Source organism: Hordeum vulgare, chromosome 7H (assembly GCF_904849725.1).
Source record: "Hordeum vulgare subsp. vulgare chromosome 7H, MorexV3_pseudomolecules_assembly, whole genome shotgun sequence".
NCBI classification, from domain to species: domain Eukaryota; kingdom Viridiplantae; phylum Streptophyta; class Magnoliopsida; order Poales; family Poaceae; genus Hordeum; species Hordeum vulgare.
The window spans coordinates 75,951,351-75,968,898 of record NC_058524.1 but is presented as its reverse complement, the minus strand read 5'-3'; the positions used below and the strand labels follow the sequence as shown (position 1 = coordinate 75,968,898).

Genomic DNA, 17,548 nt, shown 5'->3' with positions numbered 1-17,548 from the left:
AAGTAACAACACTTGCCTATGGTCAGGAAACCTTGACCATCTTTGATCAACGAGCTAGTCAACTAAAGGCTTACTAGGAACAGTGTTTTGTCTATGTATCCACACAAGTATTGTGTTTCCAATCAATACAATTATAGCATGGATAATAAACGATTATCATGAACAAAGAAATATAATAATAACTAATTTATTATTGCCTCTAGGGCATATTTCCAACATGTCTTTTTGACTTTTATTGTGTGCTGACTGTATCTCAAGGATAACTTTGTTTCCAAACTGTTGTAGATGCATTTATGACTTTTCTATCTCATTTGCTTCTTAACATGTCAATTTATGTAATCATATGTACATTAAAGCAAACCCATAGTTATGTATTGGTTTTAAATCCACAATTATGTATTGGGTTTAAATTGGTTTGGGTTGAAAAAATAGTCGGTTCAGTTTTGGTTGAGCTAAAAATGACACTAAATGGATATGGTTCAAGTAAGGCTTTGAGAGAAATATATACGGGTATGGTTCAACTATGGTTCAAGTATGAAACTATTCGGTTTACTGGTAGATGAGTGAGACGAGGATAAAGTTTCACAATTTATATATGTCATACACAAAGGCCAAATAATCCCAAAGATTTGAACATATTTCTATTGCACATAATATATCATGTATCGAGTACCAACCACCAAGAAACTGCTTCCTATTGAAATCATGTATCTTGTACCAGGGAACTGTTTTGTCCATGACATGAGTTTGTCGAAATAAATACGACAAAACTGTCATCTTGCTAAGGTGGTTAACAACAAAGGAGTACATGGCGAAGCCAGTGAACTCAGATGAGCTTCTTCTTCTGGAAGAAGCCTTGCAAATGCCATAACTGCAGGGCGGAGACCACCACGCACACGCCCAGTGACAAGATGCTGAACCAAGCAACCCTAGAATTTGTTTTCTCACTCACTTCCCGCATCTCCGCTTCCCTGCAAAGACATATCAAGATCACGCATTATGCTATGCATTGCCCGTTCGAAATGTTGCACTGTTAGTAAAGCTGGCAGTTTTGTTTGTCTATATGACTATATCCCAAAAATCTCATCCAGTACAAAACAGTAAGACCACCTAAGAGTTTCAAATAGCAGTTCAATATACACCTTCCCAAGACAGATGAAGATGAGACCAGTAGGTTCTGTTTCACAGTGCTTTAGCTTTACAGTCACCAATTCTTCTGTAAATCAGTTCGTTGAAAGCATACTTATTTACCAACATAAAACATCCAATTGGAAATAGTACAGACTACAGAACACCTGGCGCAGCATAGCACAACAACCACAATCTATTATCTGGCTATTAAAACACACACAAAAAGTAGAATAGATAACTTGCCTTGCTTTCAAATATAATAAGTTGTGATGAATGGATTCCACTGCAGCTTCAAGTTTCGCGAGTTCTAATTCAACACCCTGAACACAGAAATTTCAGATTAAAAATAATCCGGAAAAAAAACAATGCATTCCATTGAAGTATAGTGTCATTTGGATTAGGTTGCATTTAAATAATAGACACACCTCAATTTTCTCCTTCTTGGCGACAGAATCCCAGTCCTTTGTCGCAATCCCTATCTTCCAATCAAGACTTAGAGATACTCCTGATCCTTTCTCTGCACTGTCTAGCCAGAAGCAAGCAAGGTAGTTTCCAGCTTCTGCAGTTGTAAATGCAAATTGGCCCGCTGTGGCATTTTCTTTATGATGTACAGTATTGCCATATGGTGAGGTAACCTACACAAAACACAAACATGTATAATACAAATGAGTAACTAAAATTAGTCTTCAGAAATCAGCATTTCTAAGAAATCTTCCATAAGACTTAACTGATATATGGACAATGCTTATCATGTGTGTGAACATTAGCAAAAAAAGTCACCATATTCATACACACCCAGCATGCCAAAGCACCATTTAGCCACCGCAAAAGTTTTACAGAAGAAAACATAGTCACCGCAAAAGTACAACAGAACATCCATGTGTTGTTTGCAGAATTCTTGGACATATGAACGGCAGAGTTGTGAACTTGTGGCTAATCCCAGTTACTGGTACCTTTTTCAGTCATGAGCTAAAATACACATGTATCATCAAATCTCTGGTTCCCTGGATTGCGCAGAACACATCATGAGTCTGAAATCTGAAGTTCCCCTTATCTACAACAGGGTGGGTGAGAAGTGGGATCGTATTTCTTTGTCATCTCCCTATATGTTCACCCGTCTGCCCATATGCAAACACGATTGCATCTTACCGGAATCTCATCAGCCCATCCATAGCAGTGATAATGAATAGTGATCCATCCCTCGCTTGTTTTCCCTTGTTATGGTTATCCCCAATCATCTTTTGTTAGTCTCAGTACCTACGACCATGCTATTCTAATAATAGGATGACAGGTGCCCAAAGAGAAGGTGGAGTCCTGCAGCTGCAGGTCACGTTACTTAGGATATTGCTATAATGCATAGAGATTATCAATCGGCAGCATGTTGCCCTGATGTCAAGCAATGAGGATGTGGCACTTTGAGTCAATTCACATCAAGTCCACCAAGTCTAGCTCAACAGTTCAAACCTCAGCTGCTTCCTCCGGAGCATATGAGATTCATCACAAACTACTGGAGTACTGGATTAACAGCACTTAACCTTACCATAATTCACACAACACAGACCCTGTGCACCAACCTAACCTTTTGTCTGTTGACTTCTCTAGGAGATGTTAACTTAAACTGCCCACTTTAATTCCCTCAATTCTTCTAAATACCAAATTCAATTGCCACAGAGTCTCTAATTTAGCCTCAAAAAGTTCAATCTACCAACTAAACTTAACACAAATAATTATAACAAGCTATAGTATCTGTCGCCCCCAAATTCGCATGCGCCTGGATCGGTCCAGATCAAGATCAAACCACTGGAACCAACTAGAAAGCAAACAGGCGAAGACGAAGGGAAGGGGATCCCGCCGCGCTTACCTTGACGGCGACGGTGGGGTGGGCGGTGGCGTGGGCCTCGTACATGAGCATGTAGTCGGCGACCACCACCACGTTGGGCTGGATCTCCTCGGAGACGCACTTGGTGCCCGTGGGCGGCAGGTCGAGCCACACCGCCTCCGAGCCCAGCATCATCAGCGCCGCCACGAGCGCCCCCACCACCAGCGCCGGCCGGGTCGCCGCTGCCGCCGCCATCTGGTCCGATCTGGGCGACCCTGTCTGTCCGAGTCTCCGGTGGGGAAGTCGTGTCGAGCTTGGACAAGCGTTGGACGGTAGTAATGGCGTGGCGTTGGCCCGAGGGAGGGTCTTTTTCGGAATTATGTAGCTCCCGTTTGGGTGCACGGGAAGAAATTCCTTACCCACGCGACATATGCTGCCTTCGGCCCGAGAGGGCGGGTTTTTTATTTTTGAGAAAATAAGCCGGTTTCAACTTTTTCTTTTAGAAAATGCGCCGGTTTCAACTTTTTTTTTTTGAGAAAATACGCCGGCTTCAACCTTTTATGAGAAAATGGTGGTGAGATTGGTGTCAGGTTCTTGAGATTGACTCAAGGGTGATGGTCTTTATGGTCACGTGCATAAAAACTTACCGATTGTCATTAACAGGCCATGCCAGCTCTGGTATGGCACCGGCGATAATGGCCGTTCGATGGTCCATAGACATTTATGTAATTTATGTTATGTTTGAGGTAGTTTGTATTTTTGGTGAATTTTTATAATAGATCTGATTTATTTTCGTAAAAATGCAACATCAGTTGTTTGGGATCTTCAGACATATTATTGTCATATATTACTTCTTGCAAATCTCTTGCTGGATGGAGATCTCAACTCCTAAACTTAGGTAATATCTGTCATTACTTCGTGCAAATCTCTGGCTGGATAAAGATCCTGCAACACTAAACTTAGGAAGTTTTTTCATTACCAAGACCATAATGTATAATTGGTAGTTTTATTTAATTTATATGTAACTGGTATTAGCTTTCTTTAATTTATATGATCAGCGTGTACAAAAACTTCTTGTAATTTGATATAGGCAGACAATACTTAACTTTACCTCCTTTGCGAAATTGAAAAATTGAAAACTCAAATTTTTAGGTTTCAAAAAGTTCTAAAAATAATACACATATATCTATGTCGGTATAGCACTTGTCTACAAAGTTTCATCATGAAATACATTTTTTTTGGCAATCTACACAAAATAATGTATTTCTAGCACATATACTATTCACTACAAAGTACATGCTTTTTTTACAACTCACATCAAAATGTATTTCATAATGAAATTTTACACATATCTATTATACATCTATAGGTAACTAGCTGAATGCTCGTGTGTTGCCACGGGGTAAAGAGGAAAATGAGAATAGCATCATTCCTCGAGAGATGAAGCACAAGTAGATTTTATTTTTTAGCATTTTTAGCATAATAATGCATTTACAGAAGATGAATGAGAAAGACTGCAAACATGTGTGTGTGAGTCCTGTATGCAAGAAGTAGAGCACGAATAAATGAACTCTGGCTATGGAAATACAACCCAGATTCATAATCATGATAATTTTCATAAAACAACCCATCATTCAAATGTATTCTTTCATTTATCTGCCACTATTTCTTTACTGTTATACTTCCTTGCCATCCAATCTGAATTTTCTTGGTGTTGATGTATGAGGTGTCGTCGGGTGCCCGAACATTAACTTTTTCTATCCCAAATTTGACTGGAGGCGGGAGCTACCTAGAGCGCATAGAAAGAAGAAGAAATCCACAAGACCCCTTCAAGTTTTTCAACAACTATAACATGAAAGGGAGAATTTTTGGTCAGTGGACAAAATTAACACAATAGGATCACAAGTATCTTGGCCTCTAGGAAACTGTTACCTAGAAAACAATTTACCGGTACAAACAATTTTTTGTTTTCCGACAGGGTGGTACAAATAGATTTTGCCACAATTATCTATTGTAAATAACTTGTTTTTGTGGTACGAATGGATTTTGCCATAATTATCTATTGTAAATAACTTGTTTTTGGCAAACGGGTCATCGTATGTTGTCACAACCAACATTTTCTTGTTGGTACAAACAAATCTTGCTTCCCATAATCAGTGGTGCTCGAAGGAATCACATCGGAGAGAATGGACTCTTGCCTGGGTGGTGAAGGTGAAATTCCATTTTTTGCGAAGAAGGTGAAATTCAACACTTCAGTAAAGATCAAACTACACTTCTATTGTGAACTTGAGTGATGCATTGTTCCAACATCTTCCTAGTAAAGAAATTGATCGAAAAATGCCTGACACTACAACACACGCACGTAATCCACCTTGTATGCCACTGAAGAGTGTAAGCATAACCTTTTTCATGCCCCTGAAGAGTGCAAGCATAACCTTTTTAGTTTTCGAGTGAAATATTTGAGCGTAAAATATCACAAGACACACCAACCTACCCGTGTAGCTGGCGACGACATGTGTCATGGTTGAAAATTAAAAAAAGTTAATCAACTATTGTTAAACTAACTTAGATATACAAGAGGGGGCAGAAGTGACACAATATCTCCCCTTGCCGCAAAGCAGTGTCTCCCATCTAGAAAAATTGTGTATCTACCTTTACTGTAAAAATAACAACGTAAAAAACACAGAGTATCTTCCTTTGCCTCATATTGGTTCATACACAAGAACATGAAATCGGAAAAACTGTCAACCTCGGTTGTCCCTAGTCCTTGGACTTGGATTATGTTAAATCTTGCAAACAATGTTTCTGCACACAACAAGCCACTTGAGGCAATGCTCCTGGCAGTCAAGTTATGATGTACTTCCTCTGTATCAAAATTATAAGATGTTTTTTGGGTCTAGATTGAGACTAAAGCGCATCTTATATTTTGATACGGAGAGAGTACATCATTATATCAACATTATAGTTGAATAACAGTAATGTAGCAACATGATGAAACCCAAAGTGAGTTACTGCATTCTTTGAGCAAACATTAAAAAAAAGAAACTACCCAGCTAGGAACTATGGGATTAGTAAGATCAGGATCTTCGAACTATTTTTAGTATATTACAATTATATTAAATTTCTTTCTTGGGTTGATGCCGATGCTTACTATTTCCTCCCTTTGCGAGAAACACATTTTTCTAAAATACCAGTTGACCTAGAAGAGGAAGATAATCACTTTAGCCAAGTTTATTGCTGGAATGTTTGCATGTGGGTCTGAATCTAAAAAAAATATGACTACTGACAAAGAAAATTTATGTCACCCTCACCTGTGACATAAAGATCACAACTATCCCGCGATGAAACACATGTGTTCAAACACTCACAACGAAAAACACAGAAATCATCACAAAAAAAACAATTTGCCCATTATGAACATGTGCACAATGAACACGTGAATCGCAAGAAGAACATAGAGCAAGATCATCGCAAAAAATCTCCTAGGGCTGAATCCCGATTCGCTCACGTGTTTTTGGCGCAAAATGAATGCAAAAGCAAACACAGGTGAAAATAACCCCACGTGTGGAGCAATTGGATGTCGTCGACCTGGCCAGTGGGACGTGTTCCATATTTCCACCGGAGCCACCTCAAATCGACCCCAACCGCAAGGGCCCTCACGTTGGTACTAGGACCTCAAGCCATCCGAGAGGTCGACGTCGGGCGGTCACCATTGGATCAGACCGAGAGGAGGGGCGGAGAGGGCCGGATCGAGCAGCAAGGACATGATCGGCACCATGTCGGATGCAACCACCTCTCATGGACGCCATAGAGCGAATCCCCGTCGTGGAGGCAGAGCTATGCGGGGCTGGCAGTGAGGAGTGGCGAGGAGAGGAGTGCTCAACGGACCTGAGGTAGTGTGTGACGGCGGTGATCTGGAAGTGGTGGCGACCTGGAAGCTGCGGTGTGTGACGACGGCGACCTGAAGACTGTAGTGTGTCACATTGGCGACGTGGAGGCGGCGGTATGTCACGACGGTGACTTGGAGGCGGCCCGCTCCTCTAGGTCCTCGACGGCGGGCAGCTCCTCTCGGATCTCGGCGACAGCTCCTCTCGGGGCTAGGGCGTCCTTGAGAGTAGATCGAGGGCAACCTCGTTGGCTGTTTTTTTTTTTTGTTTAGTGTGGGAGAGATACGAAAGAAAACCAGATGAAGTGGAAGGAGGGACGAAAAAACCCTAAGTGAAAGGAGAGATGAAAAATCCGGTGAACGCCGGCTATCAACTCCTCCTTTAGGAGTAGAGATAAAATGTATATGGACATTGTTTGCTGTCCGTGCTTTAATATCAGTGTGTGTACAAATACAATGTGAGTTTTAAGGGCCGCGTTGGAATTCCCTTATTTGTGTTTTAAAACCTAAAAATAGAACCATAGGAAAAGTCAACGGGGGCGTGAAGCTTCTCCTTCTTCTCACCGAAAGGCGCCGCAACCGTCCAAGCTGGAATGTCGAATCTCTTCTCCCGCAAGAACAGAACAGATACATATACCCCAGCGCAGCGCAGCGCCTCCTTGTGTATATATATAACTCCAGCACGACCAAGGTGCACAAGACGGAGAAACAAGCTGTAGCACCACATGGACGCGCTCTTCGAGCAACTCTCCTCCGTCGCCGACATGGCTCTCGACGGCCGTGGCTTCGACCCGGCGCGGCTCGCCGGCGTCCTCGCGCTCTTTGAGGGCGAGGCGCGCGGCTCGTGGGCGGTGGCCGAGGCGGAGCACGAGGCGGTGGCCCGGGGCAGCGAGGCGGCCGTGGAGACCGCTCAGGGCCACCTGAACGCCGTCATGGGCGCGGCCGTCGGCAAGTACCGCGGCTCGTCCGGCGAGGCCGACTCGCTGTCCGCCGCCACGGCGGCCATGGAGCTGGCCTTCAAGGCGACGTCGTGAGATCGCACGCACCGCAAGACTCGATCGACATGCTCCCATGAGCATGTACGTATGTGCCTGCATGGCTGGTCTATGAGACTATGACTATGACTATGACTATTGACTATGGTGTACTCGTATGGACACCACACCAGCAAGTGAGCTATGACTATGACTATGGTGTACTCGTATGGACACCACACCAGCAAGTGCAGGATGTTATTGACCTCGTAGAGCGCCTGTGTTGTTGACCTCGTGTTCATGGCTGTGCGCATCGGCACGGCATGTGTGGTGTGGCGTGATGTTCCGAACTCCGAACGGATGCGCATGCACGGGCCTCTGGTGTCTGGTCTGCCTGTGGCTCCGTGCCCTTCGCGCGGCAGGTGCGACCGTGCGACGACGGTGCACGCGCAGGGTGTCCAGTCCAACAGGGCGGCGACAGTGAATCGCGAGCGGAAAAACCGCACCCTGCCACTGCCAGTTTCCGGCGCAGCAGCAGCAGCAGCACAGCAGCGCGTGTTGGTTGCCACTCCGCCCGACGCCTTCCTCGGCTGGCTCCTCCCCCTCCCCCCGCACTCCCCTTCCGCTTGGGCTTCCCCTCCCCCAGATTCCCGATTTCCTCCCCGCAACCCCAAATTCGAATCCCGCGCCTCCCCTCTCCCCCGCGCCGCCGATGCCCTCCTCCAGGCGCTCCTCGCCGCGCGCGTCCGCCGAGATGGAGGACGACGCGTCCGCCGACGCCTCCCCGCGCCGCCCCAGCAAGCGCTCCAAGCCCCGCCCCCGCTCCGGCGACCGCCGCCGCTCGCCCAACCCTAACCCTAGGCCCCGCGCCGACTACTACGGCTCCGAGCCCTCCCGCAAGAGCGAGCGCAAGCGCAAGCCCCGCTCCTTCCCGGACTCCGCCTTTCTCTCCCAGGCCATCACGGTGCCCGCCTCGTCCTCGGGCGGCCTCGGCGGCCACGGGGCCGCCCAGAAGCTCTGGACCGACGCCGACGAGATCGCCCTGCTCAACGGCGCCATCTCCTTCCGGGCGCGCTACGGCATCGCGCCGCGCCTCCCCGACGTCGAGGGGCTCTACAACTCCCTCAGGGACTCCCTCTCATCGCACATCAACCAGGCCAAGGTCTACTACAAGCTCAAGCGGCTCAAGAGCAAGTTCTGCAACACGGCGCTGCCGCCCACCAGCACCCCGCACGAGCGCCGGGTGCGCGCCCTCTCTGCCGACCTCTGGGGCACCGAGGTCGCGCCTTCAGCGGAGGATCTCCCAGAAGCCGAAGAGCCCGAGGAGGAGGACGCTGACGAGGGATACACTGGCGCGGATGTGGCTGTGGCCGTGTCGGTGTCGGCGAGGCTGCCCTTGGTCAGCGAGCTGCTAGGTGAGTACTGGAGGAGGAACGGCCGTGCCATGTCAGGAGTGTCACTGGAGAAGGGTTTGGGGTTGCTTGGTGCAGAGGAGGGCAATGTAGCTGAGACCAGATGGAGGAAGCAGCTTGATGCCGAGATGCGCACACAGCTGCGCCGGCATGATTTAGCAAAGGAGGTCTTCGGCTTGCTCAGCGACACCATCAAAGGCCTAGGGCCTTAGCCCGGGGTACAAATCCCGCCATCTCATGCCCTCTGTAAAACAGAGTGTTTTCCTTCTGCACATTAACTTGCCTTGAACTAATTTGGTTTCATTTTCTGCTTATCGTCAGTTCAGTACTGGATTAAACTAGAGCGTTTTGTTCAAACTTAAACTCGTGAATTGGCATGTCGATTAAAGTGCAACTGTTGGGATTAAACTCGAAAATAAGCATGGTTGTCTTGTTATGTATGATTGTATCGGTGGTAGGAGTTCTCTTCCCCATTGGTTAAATAGTCATTTTCCATTCTAAGATTGTTACATTAGGAAGTTTTGGCAAAGCTACTTTAGGGGTTTGTATTCATAAGCATTGAAGCCACTGGATGACATTCTGTTGAACACTAGTATGGTGTGTTCACTATTGCGATTCAGTTGTCCTACGTGATAACTGGCATGTCTGTTTTGCTATACTTAGCAAAGTAGAATTGTATATACAATTTCGTTTCTAGCAGTCCTTTTTGTGGTACTAAAGTATTCCACTTGCTAATGTATTGGTGGTAGGAATTCTCTACCCCATTGGTTAATTATCCATTTTCTATTCTAAGATCATTACATTAGGAAGTTTTGGCATATTCTCGATAAGTTAGTTTAGCAGTTTGGATTCATAAACATTGAAGCCACTGGATGACATTCTGTTGACCACTAGTATGGTGTGTTAACTATTGTGATTCAGTTGTCCTACGTGATTGCTTGCTTGTCTGTTTTACTATACTTAGCAAATTAGAATTGAATTTGCAATTTGGTTTCTCACAGCCCTATCTGTTGCATCAAAGTAGTCGACTATCTTTCCTGCGAGCAGTAAGTTTGCACATCTTCTCTAAAATCATGTCACACTAGTATGGCGTCTTAACTATTGTGATTAAGTTGTCCTACGTGATATAGCTTGCATGTCTGCTTTACTGTACTTGGCAAAGTAGAATTGTATCCGCAATTTTGTTTCTTCCAGTCCTATCTGTGGCATCAAAGTAGTTCACCTCATTTTCTGCGAGCAGTAAGCTTGCACATCTTTTTAAAATCCTGTCGCACTAGTGTAACTAAAGCTAGGAAGGTTTTCTATAGACCTATACCGATGCTGGTCTGAGAAAGTTATGGTTCTTTCTGGAGTTCAGCTTACCTTTGGCCTAATTAGGTTATATTGACTGTTTCTTGTGAGTTTTGCAGTGTGTTAAATTACAATGTAGTAACATGTTAATCTAGTTTAGTCTATCTGCAATGTGGAACTGTACTGGTGGTTTGATTTCTTTCCCATGCAAGCTGTACCTTCCCATCCTGGATTCCTGGTTATAGGATATCATTTCATTAGCACATTTTAGTGTAGTTTCGATGTGCTATATTTTAGGCATTTGGATTAATTTTAAACAGTTGGTATAAATCTTATGGAAATATGCATTGCATGTTTAAGTATTGGGATTTTGATTTTCGAAATGATGGTACACTCGTATTTTCTCTGCTTGCAAAGTAGAACATTGTTTGTAGAGTGGTTTATCCTTAATGGCAAGTCAAACAAAAATGAATTATTTGAAGCAAGTCAAATTGGAGTTGATATGAACTATCATTTGCTCCAAATATTGCTTTTTGGTAGGATGAGCGAATGCTATTCTTTTTGCTGGCTAGACATTTTTGCTAAGGCAAGGTAGGATGTCTTAAAGCATCGTCATTCTGGACAATACAAGGCAGATGGCATTGTTCATTGAAAGAAAAAATGTTTGTCACCCTAAGAAAGAAGGCCCAACAAATGTATCTATGCCAGAAATCAACTAAACTGATGCTTAACAGTTGAATGTCTTTCATGCATTTGTACATCCCTACTCTGTGGCGCTGCAGGATGGCATTTGAAGAGAAAATTGACTCTTGGATTTTGGTCTAATTGTTTGATGTAAAGCAAAATTTCCAATTATGCATGTCCAACATGTTACATATGCATTATTTGCGCACATTAGTGTGACAGCTTAAGAAAATTAGGCACAACATGAGTTCATGTTGTTTAGAATAAGAAAGGTTACCCCGATCCATCATGTGGTTTTAGTACTGAGCCACAAGGCTACTTCTTTAGGCAAGGGGAGGGTCGCTTGGCCTGAGGTGTCCTTGAAACATTCATCGACCCAAGGCGTTGCTTTTCTAGTTTTCTTTTTGTACCTTAGACTTTCAACTCCATGAGTTTCTTTGGTCTTGCCCAGACAAGCAGTCCTAGCTTAGCTACTTGAATCCGAATGCATTGGGCATGGTCACGTAGAATGGCCATCTACCATCTAGCTCCCTTTCATTGTGGATCACCATAATCCATAACACACCTCCTCTACATCTGTGTCATCTAAATTTAGACCTATAATGTTACATTATTGTTTCTGTCGTATGTGCCAACATCACATTGCAAAATTTGCCATGCAGGCAGTTGCGTCCTCATGAGATCAGTTGCAATGCTTTAGTTTTACCTCGTGTTTGCATGCCACCTTTGTCGCGTGGGCTATTGCAATGATAAGCTTTCTTGTTTTTGATGTGGTATTGGTAATGTGGATGTGAATGGGATCAGAGATGTTATTTCCCATTCACACAAAATGTATTACTACCTCTGATCCATAAAACGTGTCGAAGATTTGAACTAGACTTATTTTGGATCAGAGGGAGTACCATTTTACCCTTGAAGCTCAAGTTTAGTGCGCATATGTTTTTATGTGCTCCATATTTTGCGTCAAGGCAACTATTAATACCTCCCATAGGGGCTGGGTGCTTTTTATAACTAAGTCATCTTTGTTTGTACAATACGCAAGAATCTGTGCGGTTAAGTCTATGCCTTTGGCAATCGGATTAATTGTGTTAGTTGAAAATTGACACGTAAATACATTTTCTTCTTCAATAATTGTAGATGCCTGTTGATTGTACCATTTTTTTATAAGCATACAAGGTCCTCCAAAGCCCAATCTCAACTCATACACCAATAACATAGCAACCGCAATTAAAATACAGATAGTGTATTATGACCTCACGTGCTTCCTGACCCACATGGATACCTAAATTAACCGATGTGAATAAATGACCCAGCTAATAATAGTCACTCTAGATCCTTTAGATGTTTATAATTGTACCATGATTTCTCCTCATGTCTTGCACATTGTGTTGGCATGGTCTTAATCAATCCCCGCGCCATTATATCGGGGCAAACACTCTAATTCCTACTTCACGGCATGGCCATTCTACTTGTATGTCCAAGCTCCCCCAATTATCTAGGCTCGATAACCCATACACATGATTAAGGTGAGTGTATGTAGGTAGGCCCGATAGTTACATCGATAGGTTAGATTTGTCATTTGTCTGCCTGAATTTTGGGTATATTCGTTTGGGACTGCACAGCTTAGGTGTCAGCTCAAGTGGGCCACAACTACCCACAAAGTTTATTTTCATTCTATGGTATTGCTCAATACCGAGCTGAGTTTCATATGGGCTGGTTTGCTCCTTGGCCTCTTATCATGGGCTTTGCTTAGCCCTAAACTCATGCTTAGGTCCTCTTGGCCTTATCAGTTATCATTGCATGGTTTGGTATTTTGCTTGCATATATCTGTTCGAGTCTCACACCTTTGTGTCATGTACATTCTGGCATTCAAATCCTACTATGATGTCAAGGAGATGTTTGGGAGGTCTTACGAGATGCTTTGAGAACCTAGCATGCTGAAGTAGTTGGTGCGTCGTTGGGTGGGGTGGGGGGTGTAGTTTCTGGAATTTCACATCACCAAGTTCATGTTTTCTGTTGTGAATGGTATAATGCTTTCACCGTGCTATTATTATTTATGAAATGAATAAAAAAGGCAGCCCGGTGCACGTAGCCCCGGCTTGCGCAGGGTCCGCGGTCTATTGTACTCAGCCTTTCCCTACATTTCTGCAAGAGGCTGTTTCCAAGACTCGAACCTGTGACCTCTTGGTCACAAGGCAACAACTTTACCCCTGCACCAAGGCTCCCCTTCTATTTATGGAATGAATGCATAAAAAAACTGATCCCTGTAGAAAGCAACATGAAATAGCAGGATACAATTGGATAGACTAGCTGGGGATACAGAAACAGTGAAAGAGAATGGAGATGGCAAACAGGAATAGCAGGGAATGAATTATTTAGAACAGTTTTCGTTGCAAATGTTCTACTTGCATCTAGTTGCAGTACTATCATGTTTATTCACATGGGCACACAATGTTCCCCAAATATATATCATCTAAATAACTTTTGGCTTAGAAGCTATGGTGTATAAACTGCAGCATTCATTCTTAGTGGAAGTAGCCATGCAGTTGCCCATTTTTGTTCTCAAATACTTAATACTCCCTCTGCTGATTGCCATGCAGTTGTCCTTTTTTGTTCTCAAATACTTAATACGCCCTCTGTGTATGTAACTACCTATATACGTACTTGTAGTTAGGTAGAACTAGACTAATTCTCTCCAACTACAAGTATTTAGGTACAGAGGGAGTACTACCTTGAATTGCCATATTGATAATGAGCTGCCTGTTGCTGTTTTTCCAAGTGAAATTATGAAAATGCCAAATCTTTCTTAAATTGCTGATATTGCACCTGCCGTGGTAGATGACCTAATACTGAAGTGGATAGTCGGACAGATCCTGAGAAGCCATATCATTAATCTCTTTGCTTACTAATGCTCAATGAGATGTACACTTTTTTTTCTTGTTGCACATGCTACTTTTTATAGATAGTCCAAGTACTGACCAAGTACAATATAGAACAAACACCTGGTCGACGGCAGTTTGGCCTTTGTGTGTGTGTGTGTGTGGGGGGGGGGGGGGGGGGGGTAATACATGCTGCAAATAATACATATACATCTTTTCACTGAGATGGCCTGTTTGGAAACTTGTGAATCCTATTTGTGATAAATAGCCCCAAGTTAATTCAGCTTTAGCTCAATGGAATTTTTTTCAGTCTTAGTTTTTATTAGTGGATCTGATTTTGGTGTGGTTTTGTTGGGACATGTGTCTACGTGCACCTGAGTAAGATTTTTTTTAGTAAAAATAGTAAAAAAATTCTAAACTTTTTGCGACATATTCTAGCGTAATACTCACGTTTAATTTTTTGGGATAAAATGAGTTGTGTCGTATTCTGAGTGAAAAAAACAAATGTGCAGCTACAAAAAATGCGAATAGTACGTTTATTTTGTTCGGAATACTGCATAAATCATTTTGTCCCGAAACTTTGGTTGTGAGTATTATATCATTTATGTTGCCCAAAATTTTTAAAAACATTTGACTATTTTAATATTTTGTCAATTCAGGTGCACGATGCTAGGCCAACGTATTCTTACTTTTTTTCCCTATTCTCAACCATTTAAAAAACATTTGACATTAAATGTGTGCCATTATCATGTTGGTATTTGCTTTTTTCCTGTTATGCTGCTTGCCAGAGTTTGTCTTAGCCATTGTAGTAAAATGGACTTAAAATTGAATGTGTGCTGTTTTGTTGCGGTAATTTAGAGACGACTATTTCTATGACCATAGTTACTGTAAATTCAGAAGTTTATTTCCAATGCTGAGGCATATAACTTACTGATTTGTTACCAAGTCAAGATTCTGTGTAATTTCCTACATACACATCTGGTTGGTAATAGTGGGAGTTCTGCAAATTATTTTAGATTCAGTTAATTCTCTCTCGAATGCCTCATATGATTGCTAATGAAATGCTGTTGTACTACATCCGTTTCTAAGACGTTTTGGCAGTTTAATCTGCCAAAACGTCTTATATTTAGGAACATAAGGGGTACTTATTAGTACCAAACTATACTTGATTCCCCTCACTTCATGTTTATCACCAACCTCAGTAGCGATATTCTACTCTGTTATCCCCTAAGTGACAACAGGTATTTGGAAGCCTGTATTTAGAAAACATGTTTGTTGTGCTTTTCTAGCATTTCGACAGGTTTCTGTTCAAGTAAAACTGCTTCTAAAGCAATTTCTTTTTTGCAGGCTGCGTTTGGTGGTGTATATAGCTGGATACGTTTGTAGGCACGATGTCTATTTTGTAGGCTGATCAACCACAAGGTACTTGGTTGCTGACCACAAGGCCCTAACCGGGTGTCTACTTCGTGGGTTCATGCCTAATCAAGTGGAGCTAGTTAATGCTTTTTGCAAGACACCCAGGTTGGGAGACACTTATTTTGCTAATCCGCTCGCCTCATGTTCTAGATATATATGCTAAGGAATCCCGGTCCACAGACAATGACAGCTCTCGTATCGACGTCACGTCGTCTGTAAAATTGTAAATCATTTGCTAACTACTGCTACTTGGCTAGGTGTGTTTTGGGGGTGCAAAGATGTGACGCATGGGTATTTGTGTTTGATTCCCAGCCTTGTGGACTCTCGTGATAATATGCACTCGCACATGATGCTTTTATTCTGCCGTAGATTTGCCTGACTGAAAGCGTTCCCGTATCGGAGCCGCCCTGTCAGTTCAGCTCGGGCTGCTTAAGTTTCTAGGCACAGGATGGATGCCTTTGGCCTTTGCAGCCTTTTGCCATTGGTGGCGGATACTGTTGCCGCCATATGAGGACTGTAGCGGCGTAGGATTATTCCCTTTGCTTTTCGTGGCCTATGGATCGGTGGACTCTTCGTAGGCTGCTACTTGTCCGGAGCTGCGCCGTGCCTGAGTGCGCACACGCACTTGGGCGCCGCTGGCTCTCCCTGGGGGGATTCATTCCATTCCAAAACTCGCCCCGGCCTGCCGTCGGTTCCCTATCAGCGAAGCAACTGGGGGAGTAAGTAATCATCACGCAAATCAAGTTTGTTTTGAAATGCTACTCCATTATATGCATTGTTGCTCAACACTTGCAAACCCAGACAAGTCAGATTGGCTGACAGGTACGTCCTGTCCGTTTCGGATGTTTCGTGCCGTTCTCACACATTATACTAGTATTATTGTGTGCAATCAGAGACCTTTTGAGAACCCGTGTGGTGGATAACTGTATGTATGTGCACCCAATGAGACAGCAACTGGTCCACGGCCACTAGTCAGGTTGGATCGGGATGGATCTCCACGCCCGATCAGTGTCTCCACATGACACAAAACCCATGTACTCCCTCCGGTCCTTTTTTACTCCGCATATTAGATTGTCAAGTCAAACTTTACAAAGTTTGATCAAATATATATTGAAAAATATCAACATCTACAATAACAATATACATTTCATGAAACTACATTTCGTAATGAATCTAACAATATTAATTTGACATTGTGAATGTTGATACATGTTTCTATAAATTTGATCAAAGTAGAGATACTTTGACTTCGAACAAAGCTAATTTGCAGACTAAAAAGGACCGGAGGGAGTATTGGGCTTGATTTAATTTGGTTCGTGCGATGCATGATCAGCTCATGCAACTGCAACTATACATCATCGATCAACCACCATATTCTTCTCCATCCTATTCTCTCGGTATATAGCACATCAGCTTGCTGCAAACCGCATTTCCTTCAGATAAAGAAATAATAACCTCCCCTCTTTGCCGCCACACGCGGCCTAAATTTATTGCAAAGCCCTGTCTCGTAGCTCAAGGCAAAGAGCAAAAGGAGTACCAGCACGACAACAAGTGGGCGAAGAACACCGGGTCTTAGTGGCGTGCGTGCGTCGTCCTATATATATACTTTAATGCGCAGATGCACGTTAATCATGATGCATTACGCGGAAAACTTGCGCTGTCTGCCATCGCCACCGATCGGTCGATACATACGTCCACTACAAACGCAGAACGCAGGCTAGCAGGGTGTATGTAACCTGTCTCCGTTGTCGGTCGCTTCTGCACACTGACCACGTACGAGACCAGGGTGTGTTTCCATGGGGGATGGTACGTATCAGATATGCATTGCTTTTGTGATCTGGAGGCTCGATCCTTCCATTCCATCCATCCGGGCCAATGTATGACTCCTGACTACGCATCCCATTATCGGGTTTGCGGTGGATGCTATTCCGGGAATAATTAAAGAGGAAAGAAACCACTGTCAGTCCCGTGGACGAACCATCGTGGGTGGTGACTGGTGTCACTAGCCAGTCAGCCATGCATCGATCTCCTCGTGTTAGTGTGACAAATGGCCTGCG

At 43.6% G+C, this 17,548-nt stretch overlaps 3 protein-coding genes across 3 annotated transcripts; 2 read left to right on the top strand and 1 right to left on the bottom strand.

Moving 5' to 3' along the window:
* Positions 1-616: 616 nt before the first annotated feature.
* Positions 617-3,321, bottom strand: LOC123410319 (transmembrane emp24 domain-containing protein p24delta3-like). Its single transcript, XM_045103248.1, has 4 exons — positions 2,993-3,321; positions 1,557-1,766; positions 1,375-1,451; positions 617-971 (listed from the first exon to the last, which is right to left on the bottom strand). The coding sequence occupies exons 1-4, from the start codon at positions 3,203-3,205 to the stop codon at positions 827-829; spliced, it is 645 nt and encodes a 214-aa protein (XP_044959183.1). The 5' UTR covers positions 3,206-3,321; the 3' UTR covers positions 617-826.
* Positions 3,322-7,508: 4,187 nt separating this feature from the next.
* On the top strand, positions 7,509-8,124 carry LOC123411291. The gene has a single exon (XM_045104221.1). It carries the CDS (start codon positions 7,562-7,564, stop codon positions 7,868-7,870), a length of 309 nt encoding a protein of 102 aa, XP_044960156.1. The 5' UTR covers positions 7,509-7,561; the 3' UTR covers positions 7,871-8,124.
* A 180-nt stretch (positions 8,125-8,304) lies between these two features.
* Positions 8,305-15,796, top strand: LOC123411290 (STOREKEEPER protein-like). Its single transcript, XM_045104219.1, has 2 exons — positions 8,305-9,440; positions 15,423-15,796. The coding sequence occupies exon 1, from the start codon at positions 8,523-8,525 to the stop codon at positions 9,432-9,434; it is 912 nt and encodes a 303-aa protein (XP_044960154.1). The 5' UTR covers positions 8,305-8,522; the 3' UTR covers positions 9,435-9,440; positions 15,423-15,796.
* The last annotated feature ends 1,752 nt before the right edge of the window (positions 15,797-17,548 follow it).

Bases quoted from the DNA above. Each gene is read 5' to 3' on its own strand.
- LOC123410319 (XM_045103248.1), bottom strand. From the start codon at position 3,205: ATGGCGGCGGCAGCGGCGACCCGGCCGGCGCTGGTGGTGGGGGCGCTC. The intron at 1,767-2,992 runs GTAAGCGCGGCG...TGTTTTGTGTAG, and splicing joins ACCCCACCGTCGCCGTCAAG to GTTACCTCACCATATGGCAA. The intron at 1,452-1,556 runs GTGTGTCTATTA...TTCTGTGTTCAG, and splicing joins CCAAGAAGGAGAAAATTGAG to GGTGTTGAATTAGAACTCGC.
- LOC123411291 (XM_045104221.1), top strand. From the start codon at position 7,562: ATGGACGCGCTCTTCGAGCAACTCTCCTCCGTCGCCGACATGGCTCTC.
- LOC123411290 (XM_045104219.1), top strand. From the start codon at position 8,523: ATGCCCTCCTCCAGGCGCTCCTCGCCGCGCGCGTCCGCCGAGATGGAG.